General features: G+C 45.5%; 1 protein-coding gene across 50 annotated transcripts in view; it reads right to left on the bottom strand.

Moving 5' to 3' along the window:
* Positions 1 to 22,874, bottom strand: part of LOC138288307 (mucin-19) — a 1,675,551-nt gene that overhangs the window by 555,918 nt on the left and 1,096,759 nt on the right. For 43 of the 50 annotated variants that reach the window (XM_069229764.1, XM_069229784.1, XM_069229763.1 and 40 more), the window contains 7 exons: positions 22,352 to 22,414; positions 20,255 to 20,317; positions 18,176 to 18,238; positions 16,413 to 16,475; positions 14,331 to 14,393; positions 11,771 to 11,833; positions 9,233 to 9,295 (listed from right to left, as the gene is read on the bottom strand). In XM_069229764.1, coding sequence (XP_069085865.1) covers positions 9,233 to 9,295; positions 11,771 to 11,833; positions 14,331 to 14,393; positions 16,413 to 16,475; positions 18,176 to 18,238; positions 20,255 to 20,317; positions 22,352 to 22,414 — 441 coding nt within the window. The remainder of the gene's footprint in view (positions 1 to 9,232; positions 9,296 to 11,770; positions 11,834 to 14,330; positions 14,394 to 16,412; positions 16,476 to 18,175; positions 18,239 to 20,254; positions 20,318 to 22,351; positions 22,415 to 22,874) is intronic. The other 7 variants (XM_069229796.1, XM_069229793.1, XM_069229791.1 and 4 more) reach the window with 7 other exon arrangements.

Genomic DNA, 22,874 nt, shown 5'->3' with positions numbered 1-22,874 from the left:
CCAGATATGTTTGGCCATTAAATATGTTGGGTCCTTGGTACTGATTGCTCTGAGATGCTGTAATATACGAAGTTTCAGTTTATTCATTGTGCTGCCTACATATGTTTTGCCAAAGATGCATTCTAATACATAGATCACGTATGAGGTATCACAAGTTATTCTTTCCTTGATTTGCATCACTCTACCATCAATTACTTTAAATGTTGTGTTTTTTCCAAACATGCATGCTTTGCATTTTGCACGTTTCCAGAAGTCGTTATGTTTGTACATCAGCCAATTAGATCCACCTTTGTTCCAAGGAATCATGTAACTTCTTGTCAAATGGTCACCCAATGATGGTGCTAACCTATAGGTGATCTGCAGGTGATCAGACAATGCCTTATGTAATGTCTCATCTGATCACAGCAGTTTCCAATGGTCTTTTTACTAGCCACATCAAAATGCATAATGTATCTTATGTCATTATCTCCTGATCCATCCAGGTTGTTTTCTTGCTTCGGTATCAGAAGTCCATCCCTCTTGTGTTTCATTGCCCTTTCCATGGCATCAATTAAGACTGATCTGGGATATCCTCTGTGAGAGAACCTCTCATGCATGTCATCCATTTGGGTTTTCCATTCCATATCCTCTGAGCATTTACCTTTCACTCTTAGGTTCTCGCCATACAGGACACTCCATTTAAGAGCTCTAGGGTGTCCACTATTTGCGTTTAATAAACTGTTGACACTAGTTGGTTTCCTGTGCATTCTTGTGCATACTTTCTCATCTTTGATGTAGACCTCAATATCCAGAAAATTAATCCCCGTACTGGTGATCTCATAGGTACATTTTAAATCCTCTTTAAAAAACACCTGCAGTAAGCATCCTGGATACTCTCTCAGTTAATAGGCCACTCTAGATCGACTGATTGATTGATTGATTGATTGAAACTTGGGAGTCAGCATTTTTCAATTTGTTATGACTAATCTACACTTGAAAAATATTTATGCTTCACATGTCTATTTGGGTTCCATAGGGGTTTCCTAACATTTGACCTTTTCAAATACTGAATAGTTTGGGTTGTAATCCCATTTCAATAGTCTGCAAAAGATTACTAACCTACACATTTAGATTGATGATTTAGAAAAAAACATATTTACATCTGCAAACACCAGACTGGAGTATTGCAGCTGTAAAAGTGCTTTGTACATGTGGGTACATATTTTCATATTATGAAGAAAAAAAATCAGTAGGTAATGCACATTAAGAAATAACCGTGGGGAAATTAGTGAAATAAATCCTTCCAGTGGTTGATGTAGAGACCATAGTTCCAGTTGTGGTTTTTGTGGGTGGAAATGTGGTGGCTATAGAAGTAGACAATGATGGAAATATTATCAGAAAGCTATGTTTTAATACTTTAAATCCACTTATAAGTATTTGTCATAAAGTTTGAACCCATATATATTCTTGATTATTTAGTGTTGTGCAAATGAATGTAATCAATACATGTTTATTTATTCATACAATTAAAATATTTTTTAGAAGCAAGTTATTTTTATCACTGAGTGAAAATCATCAACAGAGATAAAACGTAATAGGAGTGGAATATATAAAAATATAACCCAACCATTTGCACATCTAAAATGCAAATGTTATGCATTTGTAAAATAACCCTCCACTGTGAGGCAGCAAACCTATTAAGAACTTGGGGTCAGGGTTGTGGGGTACTTACCAAATGTGGTAAATATTGTTACCGTACGGAGATGAATTTACCATGTGTGGTAAAAAAGTCCTTCTCCCAGTTTTTAACACACTGAATTCTGTGCATTTTGCCCGTTAGTGAGCCTTTCTCCCAATAATGTTCTGCACGTTTGACCTGCTGGAATCTATGAGTGGAAAACTATCAGGGTATGATACTATAATGATTTTGTTTCCTTTGTAAACTCCTGCTTCCGTAGGGAACAAAATTTAACCCTGAACTTGTAATGAGTGCCTAATCCATATGCACTTTAAGTATGTATTTAAAAACAATGACGTAGAAAGGAACATGATTGCAACAAGTAGTGAAATTAACCCCACTAGGTTGGGGTTGTAATCTGATTTTAAGAGTCTGAAAAAGATTGCTGACTTGTAAATTTCGATTGATAAAAAAGGAAAAGCATTTTTGCATCTGCAAACTCCAAATTGGAGTATTTGCAGCTGTAGAAGTACTGGTACATGAGTGCATATTTTCAGATCATGAAAACAACATTAGTAGGCAATGCCTATTAAGAAGCAATTATGGGGGAAATAATTGAAATGCATACTTCCAGTGGTTGTTGTATAGACAGTAGTTCCAGTTGTGGGTTTGGTGGGTGGAGGTGTAGTGGCTATAGTAATTGAAAATGATGGAAGTATTATCAAAAAGCTACACATTTCAATACTTCAGTTCAAATTTTAAGTTTTTGCAATTTAGAATATATATATATTCTTGAATCTTTAGTGATGTGCAAATGAATGTAATCAATACATTTCGATGTATTCTTACACTCAAAACATTTATGAAATTCAAGTTATTTTTTTAGCACCAAGTGAAAATCATCAACATCGACACAATGTAATAAAACAGGAACATATAAAAGTATAACCCAATGAGTAACACAGCTAAAATACAAATGTTATGCATTTGTAAACTAAGCCCCTGCCGTAAAGCAACAACCCTTTTAAGAATTTGGGCTCAGGATTGTGAGGTATTTACCACAAGTGGTAATTATTGTTACCCCATGCAGATTAATTTACCATGTGTGGTAAAAAAAAGTCCTTTCCTGGTTTCGACATTAAAGTGACACATATAAAGCTGAATGGCTTTTTAACACACAGAGGCCCTAATTATGAGTGTGGCGGCCTTACCGACATGGACCCGGTGGAAAAGACCGCCACATTACAAGTAGGCCGGTTTGGGCAAAGTCAAACCACCACAACGCCACCCGGCCCGCCAGTGAGGTTGCACAGATGCAGCCTGCGGCAGACCTCAGACCGCCGGCCGTATTAGGAGGCAGCATACCACCAGGCTTTTCACGGCAGTCCCCCCATCACGAAAAGTCTGGTTGTAATGCACCCAGCAACAAGAATCTCCATTCCTGTTCCCTGCTCATGCACCCCCACACGTCCACACACCTCCATGCACCACCCGAAATGTCCACACACTTGTAAACACCCCCCACCCAACCACACATATCCATACAAACACTCCATCCCTTCTCACACTGACATCCACACACCCCCACTCACACATAGGCACCCCCTCCGCAATCATTCACACTCCCACCCCCACAGCATTCAGACACACCCCCATACGCATGCATACATTCACACACTCCCCCTCCGCATATGTATACATGCTCACATTCCCCCCTCATCTGCACACTTGCACACACCCCCATCCGCATACATGCAGACACCCACCCCCATCCGCATACATGCAGACACACCAGCAACAGCATACAAGCAGACACCCCCCAACCACATGCATCGATCCAGACACCCCACTCGCTCTCTCACAAACATGCACTAACATCACTAACACGCACTCAGACAGCTACCACCACGCCTCTGCATACAAACAAACATGCATTTGCACTCTGAGAGACACCCTCCCCTCTGCTTCCATTCAGACACACTTACACCCTCCACCCACACATGCATGCACACACGCACGCCCATTCCGCTACACATACACACACACACCATACACATGCAGCCAATCCTCCCCCTTTTGGAAGGTTCAATTACCTGTTTCAGCGAGGTGGTCGTCCCAGAGGGGATGGGTCCTACCATCTTCCACTGCCAGCATCGCACTGTCGTACAGGCCCCCGCCACGTAAGATTATGCATCATAATACGCCCAGTGGAGTCCTGTTGGCATGGTGTGCTGGTGGTTGAACTGCTTCTCTTCCTCTGTTGGCCAAGCTGACGGGGTTGGATTTCCACCTGGAAACGGGTGGAAATCCCAAGCAACTCCTAATATGGTGTTTTTTGGACCACCAACACTGCCTGTCTTTGGCAGTCTTACAAAAAGACCGCTAAAGTCATAATGAGGGCCTGAATTCTGTACATTGTGACCTTTAGAGGGCCTTTCTCCCAGTAATGTTCTGTAAGTTTTCAGTGGAAAAAAATCAGGGTGTGATTCTATAATAATTTTATTTGCTGCACAAACTCCTACTTCCTTGGGGGAAAAATGTAACCCTGCACTGGGAATTATAACCTTATCCATCGTATACACTTCAAGAAAGTAGTTAAAAACAATGACGTATAGGGAACGTGATTGCACCAAGTGGTGAAATTAACCCCAAATCCTATATGAGTAGAATCTTTTATGACAATGCGAAGAACTGGCATTCTGAATTTGTTACTTGAGACTTGTATGCCCTGATATTTTTTTATGAATTGTGCATAATACAAATAAAACACTCCAAAAAAACAGGTGAATATTGAATAGAAAGATTGCCAATTGTACCTCACTCAGTGATGGTGTCCGTCTAACATCTGCAGATCAACATGTATGTGATTGTCTTAAAATGAAGCAAACTTTTTTCAATTCCTTCATTTTTTTTAAAATTCTACATTGTAGCACTTAAATAAGTTTACTTTTTTAAAAAAATTGCTGAGGAGTAGGCAGTGGTCTCCTACCAACTCTTTTTCCCAGTTTCTTTATATTCACACAGTGGAAGGAAGCACAAAGTTACTCCGTTCTTTTTGTGACTGGGGTATCACCAAAACGCAGTAGTCAGCATTTTCAATTCTTTTTCAAAACATTGATCCATCACACATAGATTTGGGGGCCGATTCACAAAGATAAGCTTAGATCTTTGGTATAAACTTAGACCAAACATCTACATTTACGGCTTTGAGAATTCACAATGGCCATTCATGACTAGTATCCTTGGGTCCGCACTCGAGATGGAATCTTCTCTGCGTGTGCGGAACTAAAGATACTACTTGTAAATGCCCTTTGTGATTTCCCAAAGTTGTAAACTTAGATGTTTGTCTAAATTTAGACCAAGGTGGTCATTCTGACTTCGGCGGTCTTTTCCTTAGAGCACTGAATTTGCAGGTGCAAGAAGACCACCAGTGCTAGCGGTCTTATGACTGCGATATTAGAAATACTCAAGGATTTCTGCCACAATTTTGGTGGAAATCCTCTAGTAGACATGCTATCTGTTGGAGGCCCAGGGGCTGTTCCACCACCGGACCCGTCCCACCAGTAGGACACCGCCGCCGTATTACAACCTGTAATACGACCATGGTGGAGTGCTGCCGGCAGTGGGAGCAACGCTTCCCGTCCCCTCAGGGAGGAGCACCTCACCAGACGAGTAAGTGTCCTCTGCAAGGGGAGGGGGTGGTGTGCATGAATGGATATGTGTGAGTGTGTGCATTCATGCAATGAATGTGGGGTGGGAGGGTGTGTTTGTGCATGCATGCATGTGTGACTGTGTGCAAATGTGGTGATGGTGATGCATGTGTGGGTGAATGTGAATGCTTGGTCGGGGTGCGTGTGTGCATGCATATGGACAGTGGTGGGGGTTGTGTGTATAGGTATGTTGAGAAAAGGAGGGCGTGGGGGATGGAGTGTATATGGCTGTCAATGGGAGTGAATGAACTGAGTGCGTGTGTGAGTGGGCTGTTACACATGTGAGTGTCTATGTGTGTATGGATTTGGGGGATGTTGCATGTGGCGCAGGAGCGTAACGGTGTTGTAGGAAGTTGGCTCTGTATGTACTATTTCAAAAAAGAAATGGCATGCACAGAGTCCAAGGGTTCCCCTTAGAGGTAAGATAGTGGCAAAAAGAGATAATTCTAATGCTCTATTTTGTGGTAGTGTGGTCCAGCAGTAAGCTTATCAGAGGGTAGTGTTAAGCATTTGTTGTACACACACAGGCAATAAATGAGGAACACACACTCAAAGACAATTCCAGGCCAATAGGTTTTGATATAGAAAAAATATCTTTATAGTTTATTTATTTAGGTTAAGAATCACAGGTTCAAGATTTACAATCAATACTTTAAATGAAAGGTACTTAACTCAGGTATCATAGGAACTTTGAATCAGAAAAATAGCATGTACAGTTTTGGCAAAAATGGCAATAAGCTATTTTGAAACTAGAAAGTGCAAATTTCAACAGTTCCTGGGGGAGGTAAGTATTGGTTAGTTTTGCAGGTAAGTAAACCACCTACAGGGTTCAAAGTTGGGTCCAAGGTAGCCCACCGTTGGGGGTCAGGGCAACCCCAAAGTTACTATACCAGCAGCTCAGGGCCGGTCAGGTGCAGAGGTCAAAGTTGTGCCCAAAACGCACAGGCTTCAATGGAGAGGGGGGTGCCCCAGTTCCAGTCTGCCAGCAGGTGAGTACCCGTGACTTCGGAGGACAGAATAGGGGCGTTTTGTAGGGCACCGGGGGGGACACAAGTCAGCACAGAAAGTAGACCCTCAGCGGCACGGGGGCGGCCGGGTGCAGAGTGCAAACAGGCGTCGGGTTTGTAATAGAGTTCAATGGGAGACCCAGGGGTCTCTTGAGCAAAGCAGGCAGGCAAGGGGGGCCTCCTTGGGGTAGCCACCACCTGGGCAAGGGAGAGGGCCACCTGGGTGTCGCTTCGGCACTGGAGGTCGGATCCTTCAGGTCCTGGGGGCTGCGGGTGCAGTGTCTTTACCAGGCATCGGGTTCTTAGAAGCAGACAGTCACGGTCAGGGGGAGCCTCTGGATTCCCTCTGCAGGCGTCACTGGGGAGGTTTGGTGGGGCCAACTCTGGCTACTAACAGGGTCGCAGTCGCCGGGGAGTCCTCCCTGTAGTGTTGTTTCTCCGCAGGTCGAGCCGGGGGCGTCGGGTGCAGAGTGGAAATTCTCACGCTTCCGGCAGCAAACGTGCAGCCCTTTAAAAGTTGTTTCTTTGTTGCAAAGTTGTATCTTCTTTGGAGCAGAGCCGCTGTCCTCGGGAGTTCTTGGTCCTTTTAGATGCAGGGTAGTCCTCTGAGGCTTCAGAGGTCGCTGGACCCTGGGGGACCCGTCGCTGTTGCAGTTTTTCTTGAAGTGGGGAGACAGGCTGGTAGGGCTGGGGCCAAAGCAGTTGGTGTCTCCGTCTTCTCTGCAGGGCTTTCAGGTCAGCAGTCCTTCTTCATCTTCAGGTTGCAGGAATCTGTTTTCCTAGGTTCTGGGGGCCCCTAAATACTCAATGTAGGGGTGTGTTTAGGTCTGTGGGGTTAGTAGCCAATGGCTACTAGCCCTGAGGGTGGCTACACCCTCTTTGTGCCTCCTCCCTGAGGGGAGGGGTGCACATCCCTAATCCTATTGGGGGAATCCTCCATCTGCAAGATGGAGGATTTCTAAACGTTAGAGTCACCTCAGCTCAGGGCACCTTAGAGGTTGTCCTGACTGGCCAGTGACTCCTCCTTGTTTTTCTCATTATCTCCTCCGGCCTTGCTGCCAAAAGTGGGGCCGTGGCCGGAGGGGGAGGGCATATCCAATAGCTGGGATGCCCTGTGGCGCTGTAACAAAGGGGGTGAGCCTTTGAGGCTCACCGCCAGGTGGTACAGTTCCTGCAGGGGGAGGTGAGAAGCACCTCCGCCCAGTACAGGATTTGTTCCTGGCCACAGAGTGACAAAGGCACTCTCCCCATGTGGCCAGCAACATGTCTTGTGTGTGGCAGGCTGGCAAAACTAGTCAGCCCACACTGGAAGTCGGGTATGTTTTCCGGGGGCATCTCTAAGATGCCCTCTGGGGTGTATTTCACAATAAAATGTACACTGGCAACAGTGTGCATTTATTGTGCTGAGAAGTTTGATACCAAACTTCCCAGTTTTCAGTGTAGCCATTATGGTGCTGGGGAGTTCGTGTATGACAGACTCCCAGACCATATACTTTTATGGCTACCCTGCACTTACAATGTCTAAGGTTTTGCTTAGACACCGTGGGGGCATAGTGCTCATGCACCTATGCCCTCACCTATGGTATAGTGCACCCTGCCTGAGGGCTGTAAGGCCTGCTAGAGGGGTGACTTATCTATGCCATGGGCAGTGTGGGGTTGGCATGGAACCCTGAGGGCAGTGCCATGTTGACTTAGTCATTTTCTCCCCAACAGCACATACAAGCTGGCAAGCAGTGTGTCTGTGCTGAGTGAGGGGTCCCCAGGGTGGCATAAGACATGCTGCAGCCCTTAGAAACTTTCCCTGGCATCAGGGCCCTTGGTACCAGGGGTACCAGTTACAAGGGACTTATCTGGATGCCAGGGTGTGCCAATTGTGAAACAAAGGTACAGTTTTAGGGAAAGAACACAGGTGCTGGGGCCTGGTTAGCAGGCCTCAGCACACTTTCAAATCATAACTTGGCATCAGCAAAGGCAAAAAGTCAGGGGGTAACCATGCCAAGGAGGCATTTCCTTACAGGTGTTGTGAGTGAGTGCAGGGTGTGCGTGTCTGTGGGTTCGTGCGGGTAGGTGCGTATATGTGGGGTTAAGTACATGGATCGGGATCACTATTGGGAGCGGGGCGTTGGGGGTTGCTGGGGGGTTTGGGGAGGTGGAGGTGGGAATGTTGTAAGGGAAGGGGATGGGGGATCTTGGGTAGATGGTAGGGGGGTGGGGGAGTCGTCTAGCAGTGACATGAATGCAAATTCCTGTCGTCTGCAGCCTTTCCACCACGGATTAAGTGGAGTTGCTACCACCACAAAATCGCTGGCCGAAAGGGGACTTGTGATACTGCCAGTCGTATTGGGTGGACTTCAGGGTTGGAAATGCCCATTGCCAGCGCGATGAGTCCAACCGCCCGGGCGGTAGGAACGGGCTAAGTGGCGGTTTGGCACAGGCCAAGTCGCCGCACTCGTAATCTGGCACTCTTCACCACTACCCTGGCGACGGTCAAAACACCACCACCAGAATGGCGGTCACATTACCGCCAAACTCGGAATGAGGGCCCAAGTGTCTAAGTTTACCTTGTGAATCAGCAATCAGTTTTTATAGTGGATTACCAACATTTGAGCTTTCAAATAACTGAATAGGTGGAAGTTGTTATCCCATTTTAAGAGTCAGGAAAAGTTTACTGACTTTCAAATTTGGATTGGTAAATTAGAAAAGGAAAATTAGCATTTTCAGACTCCAGGTTGGACTATTTGCAAACACAGAAGTGCTTTGTATGCATGAGTGAATATTTTCATACCATGAAAATAATATAAGTGGGCAATGCACAAATTAAGAAGCAAGTATGGGGGGGAAATTATTGAAATACATACTTTCAGTGGTTGATGTATAGACAGTAGTTCCAGTCGTGGTTTTAGTGGGTGGAGGTGTGGTGGCTATAATAATAGACAATGATGGAAGTATTATAAAAAAGCTACACATTTTAATACTTCAATTCTAGTCATAAGTTTTAGTAAAAAAAATTAGAATATATGAATGTAATCAACACATTTTGAGCTATTCATACAATTAAAACATTTATTAAAAGCATGTTATTTTTTTCACCAAGTGAAAATCTTCAACATAGATACAATGTAATAAGACAGGAACATATAACACTATAACCCAATGAGTAACACAACTAAAATACAAATGTTATGCATTTGTAAAATAAGCCCCTGTCGTAAAGCAACGACCCTTTTAAGAATTGGGGCTCAAGCTTGTGAGGTATTTACCACGTGTGCTAAATATTGTTACCGTATGCAGATTAATTTACCATGTGTGGTAAAAAAAAGTCCTTTATTATTTTCAACATTAAAATGACAGATATAAAGCTGAATGGCTTTTCAACACACTGAGGCCCTAATCATGAGTGTGGCGGTCTTACCGACATGGACCCGGAGGTAAATACTGCCACATTACAAGTAGGCCAGTTTGACCAAAGCCAAACTGGCACTTCGCCACCCTGCCCGCCATAATTTGGGTAGAAATCCTCCAGTATTCATGCTGGCTGTTGGAGGCGCAGGGCTGTTCCACCACCAGACCCGCTCCGCCAGTAGGACACCGCTGCCGTATTACAACCCGTAATATGGCCTGGCGGTGTCCTGATGGTGGGGCACTGCTGGCAGTGGGAGCAATGGATCCCGTCCCCTCAGGGAGGAGCACCTCGATGGGCGACGTAAGTGTCCTCTGCACGGGGAGGGAGTGGGGTGCATGAATAGATGTGTGTGAGTGTGTGTATGCTTGTAATGAATAGGGGATGGGAGTGTTTGTGCATGCGTGCATGTGTGTCTGTGTGTAAATGTGGTGTTGGTGATGCATGTGTGGGTGAATGTGCATGCTTGGTCGGGGTGCGTGTATGCATGCATGTAGACAGTGGTGGGGGTTGTGTGTGTATGTATGTTCAGAAAAGGAGGGGGTGAGGGATGGAGTGTGTATACGTGTTAATGGGGGTGAATGTACTGAGTGCGTGTGTGAGTGGGGGTGCTACGCATGTGAGTGTCTATGTGTGTAGATTTTGAGGGTTTTGCGTTGTGCCGTGATTGTAAGGGTGTTGTGAGTGAGTGAGTTCAGGGTGTGTGTTTCTGTGGGTTCATGTGGGTGCGTGCGTACATGTGGGAGTAAGTACAGGGATCAGGGGTGTGGGAGGAGAGTGGGGAGCTCACTACTGGGAGCTGGCACTGGGGGTTCGGTTCCGGGGAGGTGGGGGTGGGAAAGTTGTAAGGGAAGGGGGTGGGAGGCTCTTGAGTATATGGGAGGTGGGCAGGGGGGTTATTGACAGGTGACAAGAATGCAAATTCCTCTCGCCTGTAGCCTTTCCACCAGGGATTACGTGGCATTGCTACCACCACGAAATCTCCGGCTGAAAGGGGTCTTGTGATACTGAGGGTGGTATTGGGTGGACCGCCAGGTTGAAAATGCTCATGTGTGAGTGGGTGGGGGTGCTACGCATGTAAGTGTCTATGTGCGTATGGATTTTGGGGGTTTTGCATTGTGCGCGTGAGTGTAAGGGTGTTGTGAGTGAGTGAGTTCAGGGTGTGTCTGTCTGTGGGTTTGTGTGGGTGCGTGCGTATATGTGGGAGTAAGTACACGGATCGGGGTGTGGGTGGAGGGTGGGAGGTTCACCACTGGGAGCGGGCATTGCGGGGTTCGGTTCCTGGGAGGTTTGGGGAGGTGGGGGCGGGAATGTTGTAAGGGAAGGGGGTGAGAGGCTCTTGGGTGTATGGTAGGGGTGGGGGAGTTATTGACCCGTTACAAGAATGCAAATTCCTCTCGCCTGTAGCCTTTCCACCAGGGATTATGTGGCGTTGCTACCACCACAAAATCTCTGGAGGAAAGGGGTCTTGTGATACTGCCGGTGGTATTGGGTGGACTGCCAGGTTGAAAATGCTCATGGCCGGCCCGGCGGGTCCAACCACCCTGATGGTAGGAACGGGTTAAGTGGCGGTATGGCCTGTGCCAAACCGCCACACTAGTAATCTGGCACTCTTCACCACTACCCTGGCGGAGGTCAAAACACCACCGCCGGAATGGCGGTCATGTTACCGCAAAACTCGGAATGAGGGCCCAAGTGTCTAAGTTTAAATTGTGAATCAGCCCTCAGTTTTTATAGGGGATTACCAACATTTGACCTTTCAAAAGACTGAATAGGTGGAGGTTGTTATCCCATTTTAAGAGTCTGGAAAAGATTACTGACTTTCACATTTGGATTGTTAAATTAGAAAAAGCATATTTGCATTTTCAGACTCCAGGTTAGGCTATTTGCATCCACAGAAGTGCTTTGTATATATGAGTCATATCATGAAAATAATATCAGTAGGCAACGCACAGACTAAGAAGCAAGTATGAGGGAAAATTATTGAAATACATACTTCCAGTGGTTGTTGTATAGACTGTAGTTCCAGTGGTGGTTTTAGTGGGTGGAGGTGTGGTGGCTATAGTAATAGACAATTATGGAAGTATTATAAAAAGGCTACACATTTTAATACTTCAATTCTAGTCATAAGTTTTTGTAACAAATTGTAGAATATATGAATGTAATCAACACATTTTCATCTATTCATACAATTAAAACATTGATTAAAAGCATGTTATTTTTTCTCCAGGTGAAAATCATCAACATAGATACAATGTAATAAGACAGGAACATATAACAGTATACCCCATTGAGTAACACAGCTAAAATACAAATGTTATGCATTTGTAAACTAAACCCCTGTCGTAAAGCAACAACCCTTTTAAGAATTGGGGCTCAGGACTGTGAGGTATTTACCACATGTGCTAAATATTGTTACCCTGTGCAGATTAATTCACCATGTGTGGTAAAAAAAAGTCCTTTCCTAGTTTCAACATTAAAATGACACATAAAGCTGAATGGCTTTTCAACACACTGAGGTCATATTTATGAGTGTGGCAGTCTTACCGGCATGGAGCCGGCGATAAAGACTGCCACATTACAATTAGGCCAGTTTGACCAAAGCTAAACCGCTACATTGCCACCCGGCCCGCCATAATTTGGGCGGAAATCCTCCAGTATTCATGCTGGCTGTTGGAGGCACAGGGGTTGTTCCACCACCGGACCTGCTCCGCCAGTAGGACACCGCCGCCATATTACAACCTGTAATATGGCCTGGCAGTGTCCTGATGGTGGAGCGCTGCCGGCAGTGGGAGCAATGGTCCTGTCCCCTCATGGAGGAGCACCTCGATGGACGAGGTAAGTGTTCTCCACAAAGGGGGGTGCTGTGCATGAATGGATGTGTGTGAGTGTGTGTATGCTTTTAATGAATGGGTGGTGGGAGGGGAGTGATTGTGCATGCTTGCGTGTGTGTTTGTCTGTGTGTAAATGTGGTGTTGGTGATGCATGTGTGGGTGAATGTGCATGCTTGGTCGGGGTGCGTGTGTGCATGTATGTAGACAGTGGTGGGGGTTGTGTGTATGTATGTTCAGAAATGGAGGGGGTGAGGGATAGAGTGTGTACACGTGTTAATGGGCTGAATGTACTTAGTGCGTGTGTGAGTGGGGGTGCTACGCATGTGAGTGTCTATGTGTGTATGGATTTTGGGGGTTTTGCGTTGTGTATGTGAGTGTAAGGGTGTTGTGAGTGAGTGAGTTCAGGGTGTGTGTGTGTCTGTGTTTTCGTGTGGGTGCGTGCGTATATGTGGGAGTGAGTACAGGGATCAGGGATCAGGGGTGTGGGTGGAGAGTGCGGGGTTCACTAGTGGGAGCGGGTGTTGGGGGTTCGGTTCCTGGGAGGTTTGGGGAGGTGGGGGTGGGAAAGTTGTAAAGGAAGGGTGTGGGAGGCTCTTGAGTATATGGGAGGTGGGCAGGGGGGTTATTGACCGGTGACAAGAATGCAAATTCCTCTCGCCTGTAGCCTTTCCACCAGGGATTACGTGGCATTGCTACCACCACGAAATCTCCGGCTGAAAGGGGTCTTGTGATACTGAGGGTGGTATTGGGTGGACCGCCAGGTTGAAAATGCTCATGTGTCAGTGGGTGGGGGTGCTACGCATGTAAGTGTCTATGTGCGTATGGATTTTGGGGGTTTTGCATTGTGCGCGTGAGTGTAAGGGTGTTGTGAGTGAGTGAGTTCAGGGTGTGTCTGTCTGTGGGTTTGTGTGGGTGCGTGCGTATATGTGGGAGTAAGTACACGGATCGGGGTGTGGGTGGAGGGTGGGAGGTTCACCACTGGGAGCGGGCATTGCGGGGTTCGGTTCCTGGGAGGTTTGGGGAGGTGGGGGCGGGAATGTTGTAAGGGAAGGGGGTGAGAGGCTCTTGGGTATATGGTAGGGGTGGGGGAGTTATTGACCCGTTACAAGAATGCAAATTCCTCTCGCCTGTAGCCTTTCCACCAGGGATTATGTGGCGTTGCTACCACCACAAAATCTCTGGAGGAAAGGGGTCTTGTGATACTGCCGGTGGTATTGGGTGGACTGCCAGGTTGAAAATGCTCATGGCCGGCCCGGCGGGTCCAACCACCCTGATGGTAGGAACGGGTTAAGTGGCGGTATGGCCTGTGCCAAACCGCCACACTAGTAATCTGGCACTCTTCACCACTACCCTGGCGGAGGTCACAACACCACCGCCGGAATGGCGGTCAGGTTACCGCAAAACTCGGAATGAGGGCCCAAGTGTCTAAGTTTACCTTGTGAATCAGCCCTCAGTTTTTATAGGGGATTACCAACATTTGACCTTTCAAAAGACTGAATAGGTGGAGGTTGTTATCCCATTTTAAGAGTCTGGAAAAGATTACTGACTTTCACATTTGGATTGTTAAATTAGAAAAAGCATATTTGCATTTTCAGACTCCAGGTTAGGCTATTTGCATCCACAGAAGTGCTTTGTATATATGAGTCATATCATGAAAATAATATCAGTAGGCAACGCACAGACTAAGAAGCAAGTATAAGGGAAAATTATTGAAATACATACTTCCAGTGGTTGTTGTATAGACTGTAGTTCCAGTGGTGGTTTTAGTGGGTGGAGGTGTGGTGGCTATAGTAATAGACAATTATGGAAGTATTATAAAAAAGCTACACATTTTAATACTTCAATTCTAGTCATAAGTTGTTGTAACAAATTGTAGAATATATGAATGTAATCAACACATTTTCATCTATTCATACAATTAAAACATTGATTAAAAGCATGTTATTTTTTCACCAGGTGAAAATCATCAACATAGATACAATGTAATAAGACAGGAACATATAACAGTATACCCCATTGAGTAACACAGCTAAAATACAAATGTTATGCATTTGTAAACTAAGCCCCTGTCGTAAAGCAACAACCCTTTTAAGAATTGGGGCTCAGGACTGTGAGGTATTTACCACATGTGCTAAATATTGTTACCCTGTGCAGATTAATTCACCATGTGTGGTAAAAAAAAGTCCTTTCCTAGTTTCAACATTAAAATGACACATAAAGCTGAATGGCTTTTCAACACACTGAGGTCATATTTATGAGTGTGGCAGTCTTACCGGCATGGAGACGGCGATAAAGACTGCCACATTACAATTAGGCCAGTTTGACCAAAGCTAAACCGCTACATCGCCACCCGGCCCGCCATAATTTGGGCGGAAATCCTCCAGTATTCATGCTGGCTGTTGGAGGCACATGGGTTGTTCCACCACCGGACCTTCTCCGCCAGTAGGACACCGCCGCCATATTACAACCTGTAATATGGCCTGGCAGTGTCCTGATGGTGGAGCGCTGCCGGCAGTGGGAGCAATGGTCCTGTCCCCTCATGGAGGAGCACCTCGATGGACGAGGTAAGTGTTCTCCACAAAGGGGGGTGGTGTGCATGAATGGATGTGTGTGAGTGTGTGTATGCTTTTAATGAATGGGTGGTGGGAGGGGAGTGATTGTGCATGCTTGCGTGTGTGTTTGTCTGTGTGTAAATGTGGTGTTGGTGATGCATGTGTGGGTGAATGTGCATGCTTGGTCGGTGTGCGTGTGTACATGTATGTAGACAGTGGTGGGGGTTGTGTGTATGTATGTTCAGAAATGGAGGGGGTGAGGGATAGAGTGTGTACACGTGTTAATGGGCTGAATGTACTTAGTGCGTGTGTGAGTGGGGGTGCTACGCATGTGAGTGTCTATGGTTTTGCGTTGTGTACGTGAGTGTAAGGGTGTTGTGAGTGAGTGAGTTCAGGGTGTGTGTGTGTCTGTGTTTTCGTGTGGGTGCGTGCGTATATGTGGGAGTGAGTACAGGGATCAGGGATCAGGGGTGTGGGTGCAGAGTGCGGGGTTCACTAGTGGGAGCGGGTGTTGGGGGTTCGGTTCCTGGGAGGTTTGGGGAGGTGGGGGTGGGAAAGTTGTAAAGGAAGGGGGTGGGAGGCTCTTGAGTATATGGGAGAGGGGTGGGGGAGTTATTGACCGGTGACAAGAATGCAAATTCCTCTCGCCTGTAGCCTTTCCACCAGGGATTACGTGGCATTGCTAGTACCACAAAATATCCGGCGGAAAGGGGTCTTGTGATACTGCCGGTGGTATTGGGTGGACCGCCTGGTTGAAAATGCTCATCGCCGGCCCGGTGGGTCCAACCACCCTGATGGTAGGAACGGGTTAAGTGGCGGTTTGGCCTGTGCCAAACCGCCAAACTCGTAATCTGGCACTCTTCACTACTACCCTGGCGGCGGTCAAAACACCACCGCCGGAATGGCAGTCAGGTTACTGCCAAACTCGGAATGAGGGCCCAAGTGTATAAGTTTACCTTGTGAATTAGCCCTCAGTTTTCATAGGGGATTACCAACATTTGATCTTTCAAAAGACTGAATAGGTGGAGGTTGTTATCCCATTTTAAGGGTCTGGAAAAGATTACTGCCTTTCACATTTGGATTGTTAAATTAGAAAAAGCATATTTGCATTTTCAGACTCCAGGTTAGACTTTTTGCATCCACAGAAGTGCTTTGTATATATGAGTTCATATTTTCATATCATGAAAATAATATCAGTAGGCAACGCACGTACTAAGAAGCAAGTATGAGGGAAAATCATTGAACTACATACTTCCAGTGGTTGTTGTATACACTGTAGTTCCAGTGGTGGTTTTGGTGGGTGGAGGTGTGGTGGCTATAGTAATAGACAAAGACGGAAGTATTATAAAAAAGCTACACATTTTCATACTTCAATTCTAGTTATAGGTTTTTGTAAAAGAAAATGTAGAACATATGAATGTAATCAATATATTTTCATCTATTCATACAATTAAAACACTTATTAAAAGCATGTTATTTTTTCACCAAGTGAAAGTCTTCAACATAGATACAATGTAATAAGACAAGAACATATAACAGTATAACCTAATGAGTAACACAACTAAAATACAAATCTTCTGCATTTGTAAACTAAACCCCTGCCATAAAGCAACATCCCTTTTAAGAATTTGGGCTCAAGAGTGTGAGGTATTTACCACATGTGGTAAATATTGTTACCCTGTGCAGATTAATTTACCATGTGTGGTAAAAAAAAGTCCTTCCTAGCTTCAACATTAAAATGACACATAAAGCTGAATGGCTTTTCAACACATTGAGGTCCTAATTATGAGTGTGGTGGTCTTACTGACATGGAGCTGGCGGTAAAGATTGCCACACTACAACTAGGCCAGTTTGACCAAAGCTAAACGGCTACATCGCCACCCGGCCCTCCATAATTTGGGCGGAAATCCTCCAGTATTCATGCTGGGTGTTGGAGGCACAGGGGTTGTTCCACAACCGGACCCACTCCGCCAGTAAGACACCGCAGCCGCATTAGAACCTGTAATATGGCCTGGCGATGTCCTCATGGTGGAGCACTGCCGGCAGTGGGAGCAATGGGTCCCGTCCCCTCAGGGAGGAGCACCTCGATGGATGAGGTAAGTGTCCTCCGAAAGGGGGGGTGGGGTGCTTGAATGGATTTGTGTGAGTGTGTGTATGCTTTTAATGAATGGGGTGGGAGGGCAGTGTTTGTGCATGCGTGTGTGTGTGTCTGTGTGTAAATGTGGTGTTGGTGATGCATGTGTGGGTGAATGTGCATGCTTGGTCGGGGTGCGTGTGTGCATGCATGTAGACAGTGGTGGGGGTTGTGTGTATATATGTTCAGAAAAGGAGGGGGTGAGGGATGGAGTGTGTATACGTGTTAATGGGGGTGAATGTACTGAGTGTGTGTATGAGTGGGGGTGCTACACATGTGAGTGTCTATGTGTGTATGGATTTTGGGTTTTTTGCATTGTGTGCGTGAGTGAAAGGGTGTTGTGAGTGAGTGAGTGCAGGGTGTGTCTGTCTGTGGGTTCGTGTGGGTGCGTGATTATATGTGGGAGTAAGTACAGGGATCTGGGGTGTGGGTGGAGAGTGGGGGGTTCACTACTGGGAGCGGGCGTTGGGGGTTCGGTTCTTGGCACTCTTCAACACTACCCTGGCAGCGGTCAAAACACCACCGCCGGAATGGCAGTCAGGTTACCGCCAAACTCGGAATTAGGGCCCAAGTGTCTAAGTTTACCTCGTGAATCAGACCTCAGTTTTTATAGGGGATTACCAACATTTGACCTTTCAAAAGACTGAATAGGTGGAGGTTGTTATCCCATTTTGAGAGTCTGGAAAAGATTACTGACTTTCAAATTTTGATTGTTAAATTAGAAAAAGCATATTTGCATTTTCAGACTCCAGGTTAGACTATTTGCATCCACAGAAGTGCTTTGTATATATGATTGCATATTTTCATATCATGAAAATAATATCATTAGGCAACACACATACTAAGAAGCAAGTATGAGGGAAAGTCATTGAAATACATACTTCCAGTGGTTGTTGTATGGACTGTAGTTCCAGTGGTGGTTTTGGTGGGTGGAGGTGTGGTGGCTATAGTAATAGACAATGATGGAAGTATTATAAAAAAGCTACACATTTTCATACTTCTATTCTAGTTATAGGTTTTTGTAAAAAAAAATTGAATATATGAATGTAATCAATATATTTTCATCTATTCATACAATTAAAACATTTATTAAAAGCATATTATTTTTTTCACCAAGTGAAAGTCTTCAACATAGATACAATATAAGACAGGAAAATATAACAGTTTAACCCAATGAGTAACACAACTAAAATACAAATCTTATGCATTTGTAAACTAATCCCCTGCCATAGAGCAACAACCCTTTTAAGAATTTGGGATCAGGATTGTGAGGTATTTACCACATGTGGTAAATATTGTTACCCTATGCAGATTAATTTACCATGTGTTGCAAAAAAAAGTCCTTTCCTAGTTTCAACATTAAAATGACACATAAAGATGAATGGCTTTTCAACACACTGAGGTCCTAATTATGAATGTGACGGTCTTACCGACATGGAGCCGGCGGTAAAGACTGCCACATTACAATTAGGCCAGTGTGACCAAAGCTAAACCACTATATCGCCACCCGGCCCGCCATAATTTGGTCGGAAATCCTCCAGTATTCATGTTGGCTGTTGGAGGCACAGGGGTTATTCCACCACTGGACCCGCTCCGCCAGTAGGGCACCGCCGCCGTATTACAACCTGTAATATGGCCTGGCGGTGTCCTGATGGTGGGACGCTGCCGGCAGTGGAAGCAATGGGTCCCGTCCCCTCAGAGAGGAGCACCTCGATGGACGAGGTAAGTGTCCTCCGCAAGGGAAGAGGGTGGGGTGCATGAATGGATGTGTGTGAGTGTGTGTATGCTTGTAATGAATGGGGGGAGGGATGGGAGTGTTTGTGCATGCATGCGTGTGTGTCTGTGTGTCATGTGTTGTTGGTGATGCATGTGTGAGTGAATGTGCATGCTTCGTCCGGGTACGTGTGTGCATGCATGTAGACAGTGGTGGGGGTTGTGTGTGTATGTATGTTCAGAAAAGGAGGGGGTGAGGGATGGAGTGTGTATACATGTTAATGGGGGTGAATGTACTGAGTGCATGTGTGAGTGGGGGTGCTACGCATGTAAGTGTCTATGTGTGTATGGATTTTGGGGGTTTTGCATTGTGCGCATGAGTGTAAGGGTGTTGTGAGTGAGTGAGTTCAGGATGTGTCTGTCTGTGGGTTTGTGTGGGTGCGTGCGTATATGTGGGAGTAAGTGCAGGGATCGGGGTGTGGGTGGAGAGTGGGGGGTTCACCACTGGGAACGGGCATTGGGGGATTCGGTTCCTGGGAGGTTTGGGGAGGTGGGGGTGGGAATGTTGTAAGGGAAGGGGGTGGGAGGCTCTTGGGTATATGGTAGGGGTGGGGGAGTTGTTGACCCGTGACAAGAATGCAAATTCCTCTCGCCTGTAGACTTTCCACCAGGGATTACGAGGCGTTGCTGCCACCACAAAATCTCTGGAGGAAAGGGGTCTTGTGATACTGCCGGTGGTATTGGGTGGACCGCCAGGTTGAAAATGCTCATCGTCGGCCCGGCGGGTCCAACCACCCTGATGGTAGGAACGGGTTAGGTGGCGGTTTGGCCTGTGCCAAACCGCCACACTAGTAATCTGCACTCTTCACCACTACCATGGCGGAGGTCAAAACACCACCGCCGGAATGGCGGTCAGGTTAACGCCAAACTCGGAATGAGGGCCCAAGTGTCTAAGTTTACCTTGTGAATCAGACCTCAGTTTTTATAGGGGATTACCAACATTTGACCTTTCAAAAGACTAAATAGGTGGAGGTTGTTATCCCATTTTAAAAGTCTGGGAAAGATTACTGACTTTCAAATTTGGATTGTTAAATTAGAAAAAGCATATTTGCATTTTCTGACTCCAGGTTAGACTATTTGCATCCACAGAAGTGCTTTGTATATATGCGTCATATCATGAAAATAATATCAGTAGGCAACGCACATACTAAGAAGCAAGTATGAGGGAAAATGATTGAAATACATACTTCCTGTGGTTGTTGTATAGACTGTAGTTGCAGTGGTGGTTTTGGTGGGTGGAGGTGTGGTGGCTATAGTAATAGACAATTATGGAATTATTATAAAAAAGCTACACATTTTAATAATTCAATTCTAGTCATAAGTTTTTGTAAAAATTGTTCAATATATGAATGTAATCAACACATTTTCATCTATTGATACAATTAAAACATTTATTAAACGCATGTTATTTTTTTCACCAAGTGAAAATCATCAACATAGATATAATGTAATAAGACAGGAACATTTAACAGTATGCCTCAATGAGTAACACAGCTAAAATACAAATGTTATGCATTTGTAAACTAAGCCCCTGTCGTAAAGCAACAGCCCTTTTAAGAATTGGGGCTCAGGGTTGTGAGGTATTTACCACATGTGCTAAATATTGTTACCCTATGGTGATTAATTAACCATGTGTGGTAAAAAAAAAGTCCTTTATTATTTTCAACATTAAAATGACACATATAAAGCTGAATGGCTTTTCAACACACTGAGGCACTAATCATGAGTGTGGCGGTCTTACCAACATGGACCCGGCGGTAAAGACTGCCACATTATAAGTAGGCCAGTTTGACCAAAGCCAAACCGCCACATCGCCACCTGGCCCGCCATAATTTGGGTAGAAATCCTCCAGTATTCATGCTGGCTGTTGGAGGCACAGGGGTTGTTCCACCACCGGACCCGCTCCGCCAGTAGGACACCGCCGCCGTATTACAACCTGTAATATGGCCTGGCAGTGTCCTGATGGTGGAGCACTGCCGGCAGTGGGACCAATGGTCCTGTCCCCTCATGGAGGAGCACCTCGATGGACGAGGTAAGTGTCCTCCACAAAGGGGGGTGGTGTGCATGAATGGATGTGTGTGAGTGTGTGTATGCTTTTAATGAATGGGTGGTGGGAGGGGAGTGATTGTGCATTCGTGCGTGTGTGTGTGTCTGTGTGTAAATGTGGTGTTGGTGATGCATGTGTGGGTGAATGTGCATGCTTGGTCGGGGTGCGTGTGTGCATGCATGTAGACAGTGGTGGGGGTTGTGTGTATGTATGTTCAGAAAAGGAGGGGGTGAGGGATGGAGTGTGTACACGTGTTAATCGGCTGAATGTACTTAGTGCGTGTGTGCGTGGGGGTGCTACGCATGTGAGTGTCTATGTGTGTATGGATTTTGGGGTTTTTGCGTTGTGTACGTTAGTGTAAGGGTGTTGTGAGTGAGTGAGTTCAGAGTGTGTGTGTGTCTGTGGGTTTGTGTGGGTGCGTGCGTATATGTGGGAGTAAGTACAGGGATCAGGGGTGTGGGTGGGGAGTGCGGGGTTCACTAGTGGGAGTGGGTGTTGGGGGGTTCGGTTCCTGGGAGGTTTGGCGAGGTGGGGGTGGGAAAGTTGTAAAGGAAGAGGGTGGGAGGCTCTTGAGTATATGGGAGAGGGGTAGGGGAGTTATTGACCGGTGACAAGAATGCAAATTCCTCTCGCCTGTAGCCTTTCCACCAGGGATTACGTGGCGTTGCTAGCACCACAAAATCTCCGGCGGTAATTGGTCTTGTGATACTGCCGGTGGTATTGGGTGGACCGTCTGGTTGAAAATGCTCATCGCCAGCCCGGTGGGTCCAACCACCCTGATGGTAGGAACGGGTTAAGTGGCGGTTTGGCCTGTGCCAAACCGCCACACTCATAATTTGGCACTCTTCACTACTACCCTGGCGGCGGTCAAAACACCACCGCCGGAATGGCAGTCAGGTTACTGCCAAACTCGGAATGAGGGCCCAAGTGTCTAAGTTTACCTTGTGAATTAGCCCTCAGTTTTCATAGGGGATTACCAACATTTGATCTTTCAAAAGACTGAATAGGTGGAGGTTGTTATCCCATTTTAAGAGTCTGGAAAAGATTACTGACTTTCACATTTGGATTGTTAAATTAGAAAAAGCATATTTGCATTTTCAGACTCCAGGTTAGACTATTTGCATCCACAGAAGTGCTTTGTATATATGAGTGCATATTTTCATATCATGAAAATAATATCAGTAGGCAACGCACGTACTAAGAAGCAAGTATGAGGGAAAATCATTGAACTACATACTTCCAGTGGTTGTTGTATACACTGTAGTTCCAGTGGTGGTTTTGGTGGGTGGAGGTGTGGTGGCTATAGTAATAGACAATGACGGAAGTATTATAAAAAAGTTACACATTTTCATACTTCAATTCTAGTTATAGGTTTTTGTAAAAAAAATGTACAACATATGAATGTAATCAATACATTTTCATCTATTCATACAATTAAAACACTTATTAAAAGCATGTTATTTTTTTCACCAAGTGAAAGTCTTCAACATAGATACAATGTAATAAGACAGGAACATATAACAGTATAACCTAATGAGTAACACAACTAAAATACAAATCTTCTGCATTTGTAAACTAAACCCCTGCCGTAAAGCAACATCCCTTTTAAGAATTTGGGCTCAAGAGTGTGAGGTATTTACCACATGTGGTAAATATTGTTACCCTGTGCATATTAATTTACCATGTGTGGTAAAAAGAAAATCCTTTCCTAGCTTCAACATTAAAATGACACATAAAGCTGAATGGCTTTTCAACACACT

This window comes from Pleurodeles waltl, chromosome 4_1, assembly GCF_031143425.1.
Source record: "Pleurodeles waltl isolate 20211129_DDA chromosome 4_1, aPleWal1.hap1.20221129, whole genome shotgun sequence".
NCBI classification, from domain to species: Eukaryota; Metazoa; Chordata; class Amphibia; order Caudata; family Salamandridae; genus Pleurodeles; species Pleurodeles waltl.
Note: the sequence above shows the minus strand (reverse complement) of the source record. Positions and strands in the feature narration are given on the sequence as shown.